We start from the raw sequence: 18,463 nt of genomic DNA, 5'->3' as shown, positions 1-18,463 counted from the left end.
TAAGTTTCTAAGGTTATGTGCTGAGGTGGAGAAATGGAGGAACACCTTTCTTCTTTTATTATGCAAATAAAGGTTTCCAAATATCAATCCAGGACCTTTTTCATACAATAAAGAGTAAATTTACCCTAAACAGAAGCCCACATGAAAAATGATCCATCAGATTTTTGGTTGCCTGTAGTATCTCAAGCCTTAACCTCCAGAAGAGAACAAGGCCACTGCATCTGATTAACAAGTCTGTGGAACACCTAAGTGTTCTGCAAGAACAGTTTCCCACAACTTTTAAGTTTTGTGAAATGCAAATTTCATACATGGAACCGCCTTAATTTAAACAAAGTAGATACAAAAAGCAGGACATCAGCAAGACACTTGTCTGACCAATAATCAGTCTGAGCCAGGTACTCTATCAGAGACAGATTATGTACCTACCAATTACACCCTGAAGTGCCCACAACCTTGATGTAGGTTAAACAGCTGCTCCTGGATTTACTTAAGATCCCAGAATGGAAGCATATGGAAGCTTTTTAGTTTCTGATAAAGTTAAAAATATTACAAACTTTTAGCTTTTATTGAAAATTAAATATATTAGCAAAAGCAAGATTTAAGAAATACTTTACAAATGATTTACATACAAGAATGCCAGTATCAGACATATTCACAAATATGCAAACCTTTAATTACAAAAAGTACCTATTGGCAGCATGATGCTAACCTGGCCACTGCAGTGTGCTCTACTATTGATATGAATAAGGCATAGAACTCACATTTGCACCAACTTAAAAAGTTCAAATAAAACTTTAAGCTTTTAAATCCTGGATGCACAATCCCCAATACACACACACACGCACACTCTAAGATTTCTTCTAAGCTCTAGACACTAAGTGTGCGCTCTGGAAGAACAACCAGCCTGAAAAGCCCAGTAGAAGTGTAACTGGTACTACCATTGAGTTTTCAGTTTCCTCTTTAACATGTACAGGCCTAGGTATGTAAACCATATTCACAGTTTAAGTATTTTCAGACAGAAGTACCTTTTTTTTTGCATTTGTTCCTTAAAATTGGCTCTCAGTTCAGCATACAGTTCATAATGTCACCTGTTTTGTGATGCATAAATTTACAAGATAACTTAAAAATCGGTGCCATATTCATGGTCAAGATAATTTAACAAGAGTAGTAATATCCAACAGTGACATTCAATACTATATTTCAAATATTTGTGCAAACAGCAAAAGAACAGTTGAGGCAAACTTTTGCAAAACTTTAATACCTCCTCAATGTTGTAAACTTGGACTGTCAGCCTTAACTCCTGCACTTCCCACAGCTTTAAAAAGTCAGTGGCTAAAATGGTCAAGTCTCAAAAATGTTCTCTTCTACATAGTGCAAATTGTAATGTAGATAATGTGAGAAACATATCTAGCTGGATTGACTGTGCAATCATCAGTGGTCTTCTCTCACAGCTGAAGTGTGCATTCAGAGAACCACATGGTTCAGGAACTCAGGAGGGTGGGGAAGAGCAGTTCCATTACACTTCTCAAACCAGTGCTAGATGTGCAAAAGGCAGCAAAATTCCAGCTGCTACTACAACCAGAACAGAGTAACTTTTCAGGAAGACCCAGGCGGTTAGTCACTTGGACTGGTCTCTAGAAAAATATGTGAGTATATGTTGGATTTTTATCAGACGGTCTTTTAAAGACATCATGGAGAGAACTGACAGCTGATATCTGGGGTCTACTGGAAGAACAGCTAGAAGCCACCAACACCAAGCAGGACCATTGGGCATTGCCTAAAAATAAAAGATAAGCTGGTTACCCAAAACCAAGACAGTATAGTTGACTAACACAAAGACATCAAAAGACAAAGTTGTCAACAACAAAAACTAGTTTAAAGTTCGATACTAACTAGAGAATTCCAGATCCATGAGATCAGAAGGGTTCTGAAAGGATCTCTTTTGATCTCTCCCCCAGCTGAGAAGTCGAAGTACGTTTAAGCTAAGCTTGATAAAGCAATTATTTTTAAGACAAAACCGGAAGCTTATAGCTTCTTTGGGAAAAGATGGCTAGGTATAAGACAGTTACCTAATAAAAAACCTCCCTGCTAAAAACTAAATCCATTGCCTGTCATGCGATATTCGAGGCTTGAACATTCTTGAAGCCTAACATTTTTACTACAATTGTCTGTTATATTTGAATGACTCCTGCATCACCTACCAATTCCACTCCCTTCTCATTACCTCCTAGAAAGAGCAGGACTACTTAACCAGTTTCTTTTAAGTTGATAAAACACACTATGTAACTTTTTCCTGTACTTTATTCAATTATCTACACCAAGCCTTAGATGTCACGCCCAGAACTGGACATAACACTCCTCAGCAGAGGCCATATCACTGCAGAGAAGATTAATGACCTCAAATGACCTACTACATTACTGGTAGTAGTACACTTCAGGACGACATTTTCTCTCTTTCACCTGTATCACAGTCAACATATGTGTTCTGTTCTACATCTCAGGTACACACCCACAGCATTGCTGTCCTGCTATTCATCCTCATTTTGTGCATTTATTCCTCTTCCCAGTATGTTGTTTTAAATCTTTTTTTCTCTATTAAATTGTTCTAAAGTCACTTCTGAATTAATGCACTGGCCTTTACAGCATCTATAGTACTCAGAGATTGTATTAAAGTATGTAGCAGATAAGTGAAGGACAGGCTCTCATAATATCCCACTCCATACATATTCCTTTGGAAGCCAAATTTTTTTTCAAATGTTGTTTTTCTCCAGCCTCCACTCTCTCAGGATCTCACCAACCTTCATTAAGTGTATATAATAGCCATTAAAATAGATTGCTGTAGCTACTTTCTTAAAAAACATTTGTCAAATCCCAGCAGCTGCAGTAATTTATGGCACTAGCCCAGACAGTAGGAAAGTGTTCTTTGTGATTACCTTTTTGCCAAAGATTACTGCCTGCACACATCACAAGGAAGAAAAAACAGTTTTTTTTCCCCATTTGAATTCAACAGCTTTACACAAACCATTGATACTAAATGATGGCCCACCTGTATATTTTCTTCCCTGTCAGGCATTGGCCCAAAGTGCTGAAGAATTTGAGTGCGAAATTTGTTTCTTAAGTTTTGGAACCAACTGCAGGCCCGATTGTAAACAAAGTTGTGAAGTTCTCTCAGTTTCTTTAGTTCTTCTTCATCAGCAACCTGTAAGAGGAATGATATGAAAATATCATTAGAGATAAATAAACAATTAAGGTGTTTAAACTAAAATTAAGAAACATTAAATTTCAACTGCATTCTCCTAAATTTTGATTGCTAATGCCTGAATAGTAAAGAAGTTAAAAAGTTACAGCTGCAAACTATTGTTCAAACAAAACCCGAAGTATTTCTTTCTTACTTTATAAAAATTAAAAAAAAAAATTAAACTAGCTTCTACTTCTTCCACATGCTGGTACTGAATCTTCTAGTGGTCTAGGGACCTAAAAATTTGAAACTGAGTTCTTAAGAACAAATCAAACAAAAATCTTGAGATATTAATACTAGTAAACACTTAGTGTTCTGGATACCTTAACATCTTCCAAATATTCGATGTCTGCAGTGCAGTAACCATCTTTCATCCCTCTCCGTAAAACTCTAAATCTCCTTCCACCAACTGTATCAACAACAGACCGTCCATCAGGTAGAAAATGAACATTCCTAATTTGCAGCATGCATCCATAATCTGCAAAACTAGAAAATGGACCTTGTCAATAATGCAATTATACACTGGACATACTTTATGATTAATAAGGACATACTTTATGATTAATAAAAAAGAGACATAAGAGATGGTAAGTTTAAATGTAAACCTACCCGTTTTGAGAATCACTTATACACATCCCAAACTGTTTAGTTCCAGTTTCCATACTTCTGCGAATCATTAGTCGGTATCTTGGCTCAAACACATGCAGAGGGCAAGGCACAGTAGGATATGCCATAGTGCAAACAAACATTGGAACATTCTTGGTCAAGCTGCAAGCAAACATCAAAAGAAATATGTGGCTTAAAAATCTAAACACTGTACTATGCCAAGACAACACATTTTTTCAGTATGTTTGCCATATTTCAGGTCATAAAGCACTCTTTTCAAAGTTCAATAATAAGCACATTGTATTAACTTTCATGAAGAATCAAAACACATACTAGTAACAGTGACTGAATACTTATTTACTGATTTGAATACCCACTGGACGACAACCTCACAGCTGCCTAGTTAGTGAGTATCTAGTCGGGGAATGAAGGGCTTTGTTTTGGGGCCAGAGATGTTACTTTTTTTTAGTTTGAACCACACAAGCCATTATGCCCTCAGTCACAGCTTTCCTGGAACTAAAAAGATGTAGCAGCAGCTGCATAGCGGATAGGTGACCACTGAGATTGTTTTCAGTGACTCCAGATCACAGGACCCAACCCAGGGCATAATTTTTACCTTGCTATTTTTCTCAGCAGGACTAACTGAAAACCTATTTTTTTATGCTATTTCATCAAGCACATACAGTTGATAGTTGATATAAACAAGTTACCATTAAAACATTACCAGGTATTTAATTTTAATACCTTTCATCATTCTAATGTATAGATTCTGTTACATAAGTTGCACAAGCCATAGTTTCAAATAGTTTTCCAACATTCATATCTACAGTACATGATGCTTTATCTATTTGAAGAACTCTACTAACCATCAAGATTACAAAAAAATCCCAACGATTTATTTTCATCACATCTGTCATGAACTGATTTGAAAGAAATTCAGGTATCTGAGACTCAGCAGCCAATTCAAGAGGACAATTCCATTAACAGAAGCAAAGCTAAAACTGAGGCTCCGCAACAGTGCACAAAGAAAGAAACAGAAGGACAAATGTGTTTCCTAGTGGACTTGAGAGCCTCACATTGCTACTACTGAAGTGTCAAAGTGTGATTCTCTTATTTCCACAGTAGTTAAAAATTGTTAATTTTCTGGAATACATTTTTAAGACACCAAATTAACATCTTTATACTTCTTCTTGTATCCAAAATATGCCATTATTAACAATCAGGAAAATTATAAAACATTTTTAAAAAGGATTTCCATACTAATCTCTCAAGTTTTCTAGATAAAAGACAACAAACTTACTTTGAGTGTTCAGCAGTTTCTTCAGCATGAATTCTTTTTCTCTCATATAATTCATCAGACAAATATTTCATTATTAATTCCTCCAGCAGTTCTGTGATGCTGTATTTTCTACTTGCGAGGTACTGTAAGCAATTAAAAGTATTTATTTTCATATATATTAACAAAAAGCTCAGGAAAATGCAGCTTTTAGTATATCATGGTTTTAAGCAAATGTGTCATAAATCAGATTTAAACACATGAAAACTTACAGCTCTGAAGTTCTTATGTTTCATTACTTAACACCTAATGTTACTCCAATATTTAAAAATGAGATTCTCTATTTTAGTTCTTTGTATCTGATAACTCAAGTGTCTCAATTTGTACTTCTTTGCTTACCAGACACTGAATTGATTTCTCAGGTTATACAGCACACAAATAAGGAAAGTGTACATAAATCACAGAGAGGTTTTGCTGCATAGTTACCAACGTTTACAAACACTCAGGATTTAATTACACAAGCAAAGCAGATGGTCACAGAAACTTAAAACTGAGATCCGGAGGCAAACCTAATCAACTTATACTGACAAAGTTAGTCTCAAATTTTTCCTTTCCATAACCCAAGTGAACCCAAGTTATTTGGTTTAAGTGAAACAGCCTTTAAAATTATATATTTGTATTTGTGAGCTCTACTGAGAAACAGTACCTCCTTCAAACTCTCCTTACAGAGTGGACACTGAGGAGCATGGTCTAAACACCGTTCCAAGCAACCTTTGCAAAAAGTATGTCCACAAGGGGTTGTCACTGGCTCAAAGAATAGCCTGAAACAAAGTTATTAGAAGTTAGATGCCATGACAAGCATGTGTTTTGCTAGATAAGTCAGTGACCAACCTCTTTAATTTTTAAGACTAGTTATACCGTAACAAAGCAGAGAAAAATTAAACCCATGTCTCCTTATTCTGCTTTTTCCTCTATACTGTAGTTTGTTTCCATGTACCACCACACCACTCATTTTTTATTTTCCGATTAATCTAGACACATTACAACACTAAATATCTGAACATTTATCTCAAAGTACAAAGATTTTAGTCTTAGTACATAGAGATTAATAATAAGCAAAATTAAAAAACTATTTGAGGAGCTAAACTGTTTTAATAGCAGTTATTACATCTGAGTAACATAACTATGAATAGTTTAGTATACATCACATATTTTAAGGTGTTTGTTCTGAAAATCAAGACAACTCAATAAGACCTTTCAAATACATCAGCTACATTTAAGCAGACTAACATTCTGAAGTATCTACATCTCCTAGATAAATATGAGGTTCACAAGCAATGCTTCCAAGCATTAACCTTCCCAAAATAAGTTAAATAATTTTATTGACTTAAAAAAACCCTAATATTTAATTGCAAAAGATCCTGTACTTAAGGTTACCAGTTAACAACAATGTCAAGTTTTATTTAAAAGGCAACTTTGATTAAAATAATGCTGTATTATATAGCACTGTAGGAAGTGACACATTTAAATAAGGACTTAACTGCAAGGGTAGACAAAAGCTGAAAAATCACTGACTAATATCAGAAGTCATCACAACTTATAAGTACCTCAGTTTATACGTTTAATAGATATGTGGCCAAGCATCTATCATGGAAATTTTGAATGCAGGAGAGAATCTTACCTCATACACAGAGAGCACTCAAAATCTGACACATCAATCAAATCCCCCGGAATTGCTCCAAAAGCCAGTGTCGTGTCCCTTTTTGCACTTTCTAAGGAAAAAGAAGACAAAATATTCCTTCAAAGAAAGGCACAAGACAGTAAATACTTTAAATTTAAAAGTAAGTGACTGTTTACCTCCTTGCTTTTTGTGTTTGTTTCTTCCATCTTCACATACAACTGTATCCTGCTCTGAAAAGGAAAGCTTTCTTTTCAACAAAGCACCTTTTTCTTGGCCAGAGAGAAGGGGTTCAGAAGACACTCTCTTTAAGCCATCTTCCTTGGCAAGGTCTTTCGTTGAGTTAAGAGCATGGGCAGACTGTGCACGATTTAAGCTTCCACTGACAGGCTCCAGTATATCTGATCCTCCTAAACTCTATAATAGTAAGATGAACTGAACTGTACTTAAAAAGTAACACAAATCTAAGTATGTAAAATGTGAACATGCAAAGATATATTAGTCAAACTGATCTCCACAGTTAGTTCACTAGTTAACTAAATCTGGTAAGTCAAGACAGTACTCAAAATTACTTAGCATTAACGATTTAAAAATCTTCATCTGCTTCAAAGATGAAGAAAAACTCTACTACTTTTTATTTTGAAGTCACTAATATAAAATCTCAGTACCTTCTAATAAGTAGCTTACTGGAATGAGGAGTCTAACACTCTAAATGAAAATACATTACTCCCAAACCACAATTATTTTCTTCCAATTTAGCCAATTTCAAAAAGTAAAAATTTAGGCTAGAAAATAATTATGACAAATAAGGATATCAGAACTTCTGATGTTTGCATATTGGCCAAAGAGAAAACTTATCCTATAGTTTTTGTTACCTGCTCAGGACAAAGCTGTGAGTTGCAGTAAGACTCAGTCATCTCAGAACCAAGTACAAAAGGTTTATTTCGAATATGTGGTGAATTCCAAGCAGATTCCTTCAGACTCTCTCCTAACTTCTCTGGTGACAGCACATCACACAATGTCTAGAAAACAAGCAGTTAAATGTTCATAATAATGGCAGAGGATCTAGATACAGCTTTATTATAAGACTAGATACCAAAACCAATAATTTAATCCGTATGAAGTTATTACAATAAATGGAGCTCTATTTAAGCAGTAACTGACAAAGAACAGTTGAGAACAAGCAGAAACCTACATACCTATATTACTACAAAGAAATTATCTAGAAATCTTTTCTACTATAAGTGAGTGAGCTCTTCAACAAAATCAGACGTTACCAATTCAGCCTCACACAGCTTTTCCAATGTAAATTCTTATTATAAAAGAAAAACTGTTATATTCTGGGCATGAAAGAGTTCAACTTAGAACATTTAACTTGCTGCCTACCTTCCAGTTTTCTAGATTTTCATTTAGGACTATTTCTTCAAATAGTATGATATATCTTGAAAGGAAATAGTCTGACACTGAAACCCTCTCTGCTTGTATTGAAGATTTTTAGATGCTCAAAGTCTACCACAATGGAGGCTTTACAAAGGAATCAAGTCAGAGATAGTAACACAGTTTCATAAATAAAATTACCTTTTCTACTGCTAGCTTGGCTGGAAGGAAGTCCTCATCAAGGGCTAAGCACTGTAGAAACAGTTGTAAGGCATCACGTACAAAGCCAGAGTCTTGCAGCACTTTTCCTTTCCGGAAGTAGACCTGAAAAACAGATACCATCAAAACATCTCTAGAGTATGTAGAACTGCAGTATTCATCTCACAGGCATTACAACAGAGTTAGAATTAGAACCCTCCATGACAAAAAGAATGTAGATCTTCAACAAACTCCAGCTGTGCACAGTGTGAGTGATCTGTGTGCCTTGTCTAACATACATCCCCCACAGCGTTTGAAAAGATTCATGGGATAGACTGGTATTAGTCTCCTTCTAGTTAATTTATTTTGTCTTACATAAAGGGTTAAAAACCTGACTAGTGCTGAATTAAAAAAAAGGCCTTAATTTCCCCTTCTGTGAGCCTTTGGAGGGGAAGAGGAAGGACATCAAATGCAAATTTGTACACTACCTCACACAGCAGCTTACAAAATACCCTTCTTGCCCTTTGACTCCTTAAAAGCCTTATGGTTCCAGCCTGCAGGAGAAGGGTAACTACAAACAAAACAATCCACACAACCGTACACCTTAATCTATACTCTTAACACAAAACAATGCACTTTTGGAATTGCTTCCTCCAACTATATTTATTCTTGAACACCAGCCAGCAGCTAGGAGGAAATAAACGTCTGTACACTATTTTCTATGAAAGAAAAAAAAGAGGGGAAAAAAAGACTACTGAATTTTGCTGAACCTACCTATATGACGTTGCAACTAAGAAGTCCCTTATCCAACTTATCTCATTTTAAAAAAATTGCATTTGTAGTAATATAAATCCAAGTTGGATGGAAAGAAGTTATCTAACAAATGTTATATAAAACACCATTATTTAGTTGTATAGGAGATTTTGGACAATGGGCCAGAAACAGAACTCAAAAAAACAAAACAAACAAAACACGAACATCCCACACCCCCACCCCGCAATGGAGTGCAATTTCTACAGAACAACTGCCAGTATTAACAGTAGCACCTGTTAAACAAGGCTGTCAGCTGAGGGCATGCATCATCTGTGATAGATTTGGGCAGTTTCATTAAACTGTATCCTGAAGCAGGAAAGTATGCTAATCCGCCTCTTACAGTTTATTTTTGTACAGAGATAAGAATCGTTAGAGGAATCAACCAAACCAAGCTCAGTTAAGTGAAGCGAGGTTTCTTTCCAAACATACAGAAAAAAATAGACAGTACTACCAAGGCTGAGAGGCAAAAAGCAGGATGCTTTCTGAATTTGCAGTAGCCACGGAACTGCTGAGCACAGCAGCAAGTTATCTCCTCTTGTGTGGCAAGATCTTGCTGCTCCTGCTGTGCTTGGATTTCAAACAGTGCTGCAACATGCAGCATCTTATACCTCTGAAGGCCAGTGACTTCCTAGAAGCCTGCAGTATTTGCAAAGCTCAGTTACCACTGAGTTTCTTTGGGCTTTTTGAAGAAAAGCTTTCGAAACTAAAACAAAGTGTCATTCTCTTAATAAAAATGAACAAATAAACAAAGCAACCTCCAAACTCCAGCTGTTACAGGTTACATCACCATAAACTATCCCAATGCCAAACATTGGAGCCACTAAAAAAGGCCCCAAACGTATGTTTATGGGTTTTTTTTAGCCAATATTATTACAAAAGGATTTATTGCTTATGTCGAATATTTTCTGACTCTTTAGCAGCATTTGGAAAAGAAAACTGTGTTGTCCTGTTTATATACCAAACTGTTTTACCAATAAAATTCAAAAAATATGAGAGAAATGTTGACTTAACATAGAGCCAAGAATTCCGGTCCTGACTGGCAACAGTGCTTGCTCATCTCATGTGATATTCTCAAGGAACAGATAATGCTTAACATGCTCCGACTTTGTGAAATACAAAGCATAAATACCCCAGGGAAGTGCAGAGCCTTAAAAGGACTAACTTGTATGTAGTGTAAGAAATTTTAAAACTCAGTTACACCAACCTACCAAACATACAGGCCTCAGAAGTTCAGCTTTCAAGCAATTAAAGCTGGCTGCACAATTTCAACCAACCATCCAGTCCAATAACATTAAGCTGAAGTCTGTAAATATTTAATAATTTTTTCTTAAAATAACACACAGAAGTGTTCTTATAAAGAAATAAATTTATCAATAACAAGTAACTACACACAGCACAAAAATACTTCATAATACTTCCCACAAAGTCAGTTCCACTGCACTTAGGCCTTTGTCCAAAGACCCCATCTCATGTTGTGATACAAAATAAAAATACCTGAAGTTTCTGATGAAGGCTAAATTAACAGTTTCAAGTAGATTCATCACTGAACTCTGGCCTGCTGTACTCATCAATAACCTGTCTCATATAAGTAACTATTTAAGATACCTTTTAGTATTTTGCATGTCTGACAAGCTAATGATTAAGACGAACGTTCTCAACTTGATGCAAGTATAACGTAGAATTCATGAATTTTATAGATAAACACAGATTTTCAAAAACTTCATATCAACTTACCTCTGGCCAATTTGGCATTTTAGAAATAACAAAATTTAGATCTTCTATGGCTGCTTTATATTCTTGGAGGCCAACATACGACTCAGCTCTGTAAATTCTTAGCATCAAGTCACTGGAATCTGAAGAAAATAAAGTAACATTTTTAGTAATTCAGAAATGTCTAATTTTTAATTAGATATGCTTTCATAGTCATATGTTATAACACTTTTTAGTATCATACTTTCAAAATTACTGGAGCACATTCTCCCCTGCTGCCCAGTGTCTGGGTAATAAAAGTGGCAGTAATTCCAGGCTCATGTCTTTCAAGGTAAAGATCAAATTTTGGACCACCTAATGTATCTTGCAACAAGAAAATATATTTTAAAAGATCTAAGACTGAGGCTAGCAGAATAAAGTATTGCTCAGTACTGCTGTGACAACAAAAACTGAGAACTAAGTAGACTTTAGCTTTACAGTACACCCATTCAAAACTACAGAACTCTGTGAATTCACATAAATATTATAAAGTTTGCTTTCAGACGTTCAAGTTTTTCTTTAGACTGACATTTGCTTTTATAACGCCCAACCCCTTCCAGCTATGGCTGGAAATGCAGATGCTACTTTCACAAGGGTCTCCCATCCAGTAAGTACCAGAAGGAGGCTTTATCACTGTGGTCTGAAAAGAGACAGCCAATACCAGAAAGCCCTTAACACCCCCTGGCAGCCCTGTTGTAAGGAGCTGTACTAGTGGAACTTCTGCAATGGGAAAACATCAGTATGTGTTCAGTAAATCTCACATCCAAAATACAGTATTTTGCACTTTTAGTAAAGCAGCCTCTAAATGGGAAGCACACGCATCTCCATGCCTCTAAAACTATGGTTTTCATAACACAATTAATTGTAGTTGTTGCTTGGAGAGAATGCCAGCATACCGTTTTGTTCTTGATTTTGTTAAAAAACTACACCTGCGTTTTTCATTGAATGAGATAAACAAGTCAAACATTGGCCTATTGTAAAAAATACTACAATTAAATAGGTCTTTAAGTTTGTTTCAAAAGGTTTTCTTGGGAAGGGATCATTTCAAGTCAATATTCTATCTTAGTCTTTTCTAAATGTCATAATTTCCAATATTATCTTGTTTTACATCTAAAAGCCAGACTGGTCAATGTTTCCATGTATTCCAACACATTGCTTTGTATTTAGATCCACAATGCTATAAGTGAAAGGATCTAATGGAGAAGAAAGAGTTAAGAAAATCAAAACTGATGGAATATTTCACAGCTGAAACTAAAGTTCCCTTCTGATTAGAGGTGTCTTTGAGTTGACCGTTTCCCTTCAAATACAAATATCACCAAACCTGGTTTAGTTATTTTTTATTTTAAATATAATAAACTGTTTGTATTAACAGAAGTCTGGGAAACTGTCTGACTTAAACACCAATCCTGCAATCAGAACAACTCTGAAGCCTGCTTTCCTGTGGCTTTGTGTTTTGCGGCTGTTATAGTCTAGTTAGGCAGGAGCTCAGATCAAATTCTTCAAACTGTTTTTTTCAAATACAACCGTTTGTTGTATTTGACTCTTCGGTGTCCAGCAGAGTTAGTATAAAACCAAATTATTTTCTTCAGAGATAGCAGTAAGTGCAGGTTTTTGTTCTCCAACAAGCTACCTATTTGCACATAATCAGAGGGAGCTCATCTTTTTCGGACTTTCAAGTGTATAACATGACCTGAGGAACTCCAAGCCTTCTTTTCTGGAGGCAAGGTGAAAGGCAGTTTGAAAATAAAAATGTGAGCTCAAGTCTACAGCAGGTGGATGTTCTGTCCATTCCTTTTTCAAAGAGGAAAACATGATTTTAACTGAACTGATACAAAACAAAGGGCTAAGCCAAGGAGTTTAACTGGGACCTCAACTCTGCTACTGAACACACAAACCCTGCCAATGAATGATCAATAAATGCAACATATTATTCTATACAGTTGCAAGACCAAAGGTCCTAAATTTACATGCCAAATTTTGCAACCATAATTTAATTTCTAGGCTTTACAATTGTGAAAACATCATTTTGCAATGTTACAGCATACATTTTAATGTCTGCCATCTAAAGGGAGGATGCAAAACTATTCCAAATCCTTAGATCAAAGACCAAACAGAGCAGAAACACAATCTGTACTTGAATTTTCAATTTCAGTAACTCAATATATTGTAAATATGGAAATTAGTCACTTCTAGCATACCGAAAGACAAGCAATTTTAATAAAAAAGTGTCATGGTTTAACCTGAGCTGGCAACATAACCATGATATCCTCTCACTTCCCCATCTCCAAATAGGAGAGAGAATCAAAAGGGGAGAAACTTGTGGATTGAGTTAAACACATTTTAATAAAATAACACTAATATACAACTAGTAGTAATATATAAAAAATGGAAATAGAGTATGAACCAAAAGATACTCAATGCAATTCCTCACAAACTCCATTCGCACCAAGCAGCCAGTCCCAGGCAGCAGCACCTGGCCCCAAACAGCTGATCCCAGAGAGAAGAGAGAAAAGGGCAGAAAGACCCAGAGGCCTCTGCAAACAGCAGGATGGCAAAAGGCCGAAATAAACTCCCAAACAGGTCTCTGTCCCAACTTCGAGCTGCTCCCAGACTAGACGGGAGATCCCAACTGTCCTTAAATACAAAGCATGACACCAGTGGGACAGAATACTCTCATTGATCACTCTGGGTGTCAGTCAAGCTCTGCCCCATCTCTGCCCCACTTCCCAGCCACCTCACACCTGTGGGCAGAGCTCAGAGGCCTTGGCTCAGACCAGAGCAACTAAGAACATTAACTCTGTTACCTTCTTGTTCTCAAACTAAATCCAAACAACAGCCATGCTAGCTACAAAAAAGAAAGGTTTCTAACTGCATGAAGAAAATTAACTTGTTTTCAGTCAAACCAGCACAAAAAGACACCAAGTACTTTCAGTTCAGGACTGTGTGTAACCATTATTACATTAACAGGAAAGTATACAAAGGCGTACACACAAAAACCCGCTCAGTATGCATTTTTTTTATATTGCTTCCCAAGAATCTGCTCCTGACTACTGTCAGCATAAGCATACCAATAAATGGACCATACCTCATCTTATCTGATCCTGCATGCTTTTTATATGGTTCTCAATAACATCCCAAATTCTTTAACATAAAATATATGCGCATCACAACCACTATGCAAAAAATCTTCAGGACACAGTATTTTTAATACAGCACTATAGGGTCACCCCAATGATCCAGGGTTGGAACACACAACCCATGAGAAGAAGCTGAGAGAACTCAAGCTTGTTTAGTAGAAAAGAATTCCTGAAGGCCCTGGGAGAACCCAAAGCCTTCCAGAATACAAGAGGAGGCTACCTGGAAGACTTTTTACTGAAGTGCACAGGGAAAGAACAGGAGACAATGGTTATAAACTGAAACAAGGGCTGTTCTGACTTGAAATAGGAAGAAATATTTTCACCATGAGCAGGTTGCCCAGAGAGCCTGTGGAATCTTCATGTTTGTAGGTTTTCTTAACCCAGCTGGACAAAACCTTATGCAAACTGCTCTGAACTCAGTGTTTATTCTGCTTTGAACAGACTGATTGGTCAACAGAACTCCTGACGCAGGAGGACTCCAGCAGGAACGAGTTTGTGATTCAGACTAAACTCAAGCCTATTAGCTGTGTGTTTCAGGATACTCGATTAAAGACAAGCTGCACTTGTATTTTAATCCAATAGACTTCCTTTAACTAAATTATTTCATTTCAACCCCTGCAAGATGGATGTTAACATTCCTCATGTTTTCCAAAAGTCACTTTTGCACCATGGCAAATATTTCTCTTTCAGATGTTTCAAGCAATGTAAGAAAGTTATGAAAAGATGCCGTTTGAGTAAAGGTTTAGTGCAAATGCCTTATTCAGGATATAGGATTTATGTTTATCACAACTTTTTAACTCTCTATCTGTATTAAAAACAAAGAAAAATGAACTAGCAGTGAAGAAACATTGAAACAGAACATGAATGATTTTAAACATATTTCTTATGATACATCTTTTTCATCTCTTAAGTGTTTTCAACAACTCATGTTCTGGAGGAAGACCGAAAGCGTATCAGCAGCTTGGTTCTCTACTGGCCTGAAATTACCCTCTGTCCGTAGCTGTGAGCCCACAACTCTAAATTGACATTTAATGTACATCTGCATTCTGATTCATAAAGTTATTTATGTATCTTCACCAGAATGCTTGGAATATACTTAGAATATTGATAGTTCTCAGGAGAGGAGATGCAGGAAAGAGCTGTACAATGGATCTTAAACTGAGTTTCTAGCACTTAATTCTAGCACATGTACTAAATCTGAGTAATAAAATAGTGGATAAGCATCACAGCTGATAATTATTCTCAGTTTTTAAAGACAAAATTTAAGATATAGCTCCACAACAAAAGGAATCAGAATTCTTTCCCCATAGATACCTAAATGGTATTGATAAATCCATGAAAGAAAGATTAGAGTCTAAAGAATTAATTTTCTCTTTTATTATTTCCAAACAATCTTGAAACATGAAACAGGACCCCTGTAAACATTTGTGATCAAGAATGGATTCACCCATTTGTACCCTGAAGGCCATTTAGTTTTGACTCCATTTTTTTTTTTGTTTTATACGAGTTAACGTTGCTGTTCAGAACATGTATAGAAAAAAAAAAAGTCCGCTTCTTGCAGTTTCAAGACTTAAAATAGACCAGACACTTTCTCAAGTCACATCTGTCCCATAGCCTACATTTTGGAAACCCTCTAGCAAATAACATAGAATTGGGAGCCACAACTGAACCTCTTTAAATGAGGTTGCCAAAAGGCAGAAAACACATCTGAGATCTAATCCCATCTACACTGAAAACAGTTTATTCTGGAGCTAGATCTAACGTATCTCCGCAGAACAGATTGGAAGGATTAGACTTATACAAGCCTTTAGTTTTTCTCCGCTGCAGGCAACTGTACAAACATAATACACTTAATCTGTAAAAATATTAATTCCTAAATTTCTGAACATAAATAAAGTGGCTCAAATGAAAATGGAACCCCATGAGTCACCAAGTGTTAAAATCCATAGTTGAATAATAATAAAGGAAGCTGTCACCAGATCCATCCAGGTATATTGATCACACAAATTTGACTCCCTCTACAAAGACTAAACTCTGAAAAACTGACAGTATCTCAAGTGCTCATGGTCTCAGATGCACTGCTTGCAACCAATACAACATAGTCTAAACCCGTGCCTTTACCTCCTGCCTTTGCACCCTCTCTCCACAGTGTAAAACTTCAACCACACCCACCTATGATGTCACTGCCATTACACAACCTGTCCCCCTCCACGCCTGTCTGCTTATGCAACTGGGCCCGGCCTGCTGGGAATTGTCTTGGTGTCACTTAAGACTGTGAAAATAGGTCTCTCTTAGGAAACAAGGTTAAATACAGCAACGGAATTTTTCTTGTCCAGGCACAGCGATAACTACATACAAACCAAAACAAAGCCCACAAACTGTTTTGTAAACAAGTCCCACGAAAGCATGTGAAGGTAGAAGGCAGAAGACGAGAAGCAGCCCATGTTGGGCACAGCTCCATGCCTCTGAAGTGCACCACACTACCAGGCTTGATGTTCAACTGAGGTCCACACCGCTACAAGTCTCGCAATTGGTCCCTCCACTCTACCGGACTGTGGGGAAGTTCCCTGAATCCTCTCCACAAACTCGAGAAAACTTTGGTTGTTCTTTATCGGTCCCTTTCGATCGCTAACTGAATCAGCGGTAGGCGAGAGGGGCTGAAGGGCGGGAAAGAAGCGCAACGCACCTACTCCGCTACGCCTCCAGACCCCCAAGCCCGCCGCGCTTCTCTCCCAGCCCGTCACGCTCCCGGCGGGACAGGGGCGGGAGTCTGCGGGCCAGGCCCCGGGCGGAGGCAAAGCCCGCTCCCCACAAGCCTTACCTGCTCGCAGGGCCTGGCTGGCGGCGGCCAAAGCCTCTCGGAAGCGGCCCTGGGCCAGCAGCTCCTCCAGCCGGCTCCCGGTCCTCGCCCTCTCGCACTCGCCCGGGAACCACTTCTCCGCCAGCTGGTTGAGGACGACGCTGGTCCGCAGCGGGGCAGCGGCCGTGCTGGTGCCCCCCGCCGGCAGCAGCCAGTCCCGGCAGCGGCGGCAGCGGGCCCGCAGCTCCCTCCGGAGACAGCGGCGGCAGTAGGTGTGCCCGCACGGGACGGTCACCGGCTCGCTCAGGAACCTGCCGCAGCCGCAGCAGCGCAGCGGCCCCTCGGCCGCGCCCCCGCCCTCCGCCGCCGCCCCGCGGTCCCGGCTCCAGCCCAGCCCCTGCCACAGGCGGTAGTTCAGCACCAGGCAGTCCACGAGGGTCCCGAGGCGCTGGGGTCCGGCGAGAGGGCCGAGGCACAGCGACGCCAAGGACGCGCCCACCACTTCCTTCAGGCGGCTCCCGGGCACCAGCCTCTCGGCCAGTCGCGGCAGCAGCTCCCGCTCTCCATCCGCTTCCTCGCCCGGGCTCCCGCTGCCGCCCGGCTCCGGTGAGACCTCCGAGCCCACGGCCACGGGAGAGAACGCCATCGGCTGCCCGGCTCCGCCGAGGGGGGTGTGGCGCTCCGGCCGCCGGGCTGGGCTCCGCGCGCGGCGCTGAGGCACTGGCGGCGCGGGCAGCAGGAAGCGAGACAGGCTCGCGGGCGGGGGACGGGGGGGAGGTGATCACGTGCGCGCCTCTGCGCGCGCGACCCGGGGCCGCGATCCCCCGCCCTGACGAGACGAGGCGGCGGCGCGCGCCCAGCGCTGCCCCCCTTTCAAACCGCCTCGCCGCGCGCCCTCACCCCTCCGGCTTACATAAAGCGCTACGTCAGCTGATCGCCGGGCGGGCCGGCCATTGGCGGCGGGCGGCGCGCGGAGGGGCGGGCAGGAGGAGGAGGTGGTTACAAAACACGGACCCATGCGCGCGCTGTAACGGGGCGGGGGGCGGGGCTGGCGCCGGGCGGCCCGGGCGTGAGTCAGGTGGGGGGAGAGGGGGCGGGGAGGCGTTCCCCCGCGCGGCCCGGCCCGGCCCGGCCCGGCCCGGAGCGGGGCCCGGGGCGCAGCCCTTTCCGCCTCCCCCATCCCGGGGCTGGCAGTGCGGCGGGGCCGGGGGGGCGAGGAGGAGGGTGGTTTAACGGGGCAGAGGTACAGGCCTGCGAGCTCGGGGTTGGCCCGTGGGAGCGGCGCCGCTCTGAGGAGCGGCCGCGAGGGTCGCGCCTCGGCAGCGCTGCTGGGGCTGCGTGGCGGGCGCGGGAGGGAGCCCAGCGCGAAGGGATCGGGCCGTGGGGGCAGGGAGAGGGGTCTCCGAGCGCCTCGGGGGCCCACGGGGTCTGTAGCTGCCGGGGCCCTGGAGGGTTCACCTGGCGGTGCCCGTGGGGCAGCCCGTGCGCGGCCGATCTCCCGGCGGTTGCCGCTCACACTCGCCCGGGCGTTTGGGCTGGCTCCTTTTCCTTCTACCATAGATTTTTAATGCAGGACACGATAAAAGTTAGA

The 18,463-nt window shown here is 40.3% G+C and overlaps 1 protein-coding gene across 1 annotated transcript; it reads right to left on the bottom strand.

Annotated features, from left to right (window-relative positions):
- Positions 1-544: 544 nt before the first annotated feature.
- Positions 545-17,645, bottom strand: LONRF1 (LON peptidase N-terminal domain and ring finger 1). Its single transcript, XM_082050346.1, has 12 exons — positions 16,894-17,645; positions 10,921-11,039; positions 8,377-8,499; positions 7,674-7,820; positions 6,978-7,215; positions 6,802-6,892; positions 5,827-5,941; positions 5,145-5,266; positions 3,848-4,006; positions 3,562-3,724; positions 3,047-3,199; positions 545-1,777 (listed from the first exon to the last, which is right to left on the bottom strand). Exons 1-12 carry the CDS (start codon positions 17,516-17,518, stop codon positions 1,619-1,621), a joined length of 2,214 nt encoding a protein of 737 aa, XP_081906472.1. The 5' UTR covers positions 17,519-17,645; the 3' UTR covers positions 545-1,618.
- Positions 17,646-18,463: the final 818 nt, after the last annotated feature.

The sequence above is a fragment of the Streptopelia decaocto genome (genome assembly GCF_964273445.1).
Source record: "Streptopelia decaocto genome assembly, chromosome: 4".
Classification (NCBI taxonomy): domain Eukaryota; kingdom Metazoa; phylum Chordata; class Aves; order Columbiformes; family Columbidae; genus Streptopelia; species Streptopelia decaocto.
The sequence above is the reverse complement of the archived record's forward strand: the minus strand, read 5'-3'. Positions and strand labels throughout refer to the sequence as shown.

Coding starts and splice junctions, on each gene's coding strand:
- LONRF1 (XM_082050346.1), bottom strand. CDS start 17,518: ATGGCGTTCTCTCCCGTGGCCGTGGGCTCGGAGGTCTCACCGGAGCCG. Junction 6,893..6,977: donor CAAACACAAAAAGCAAGGAG/GTAAACAGTCAC, acceptor CTTTTTCCTTAG/AAAGTGCAAAAAGGGACACG. Junction 5,267..5,826: donor GTAAGGAGAGTTTGAAGGAG/GTACTGTTTCTC, acceptor AATTGCTTACAG/TACCTCGCAAGTAGAAAATA.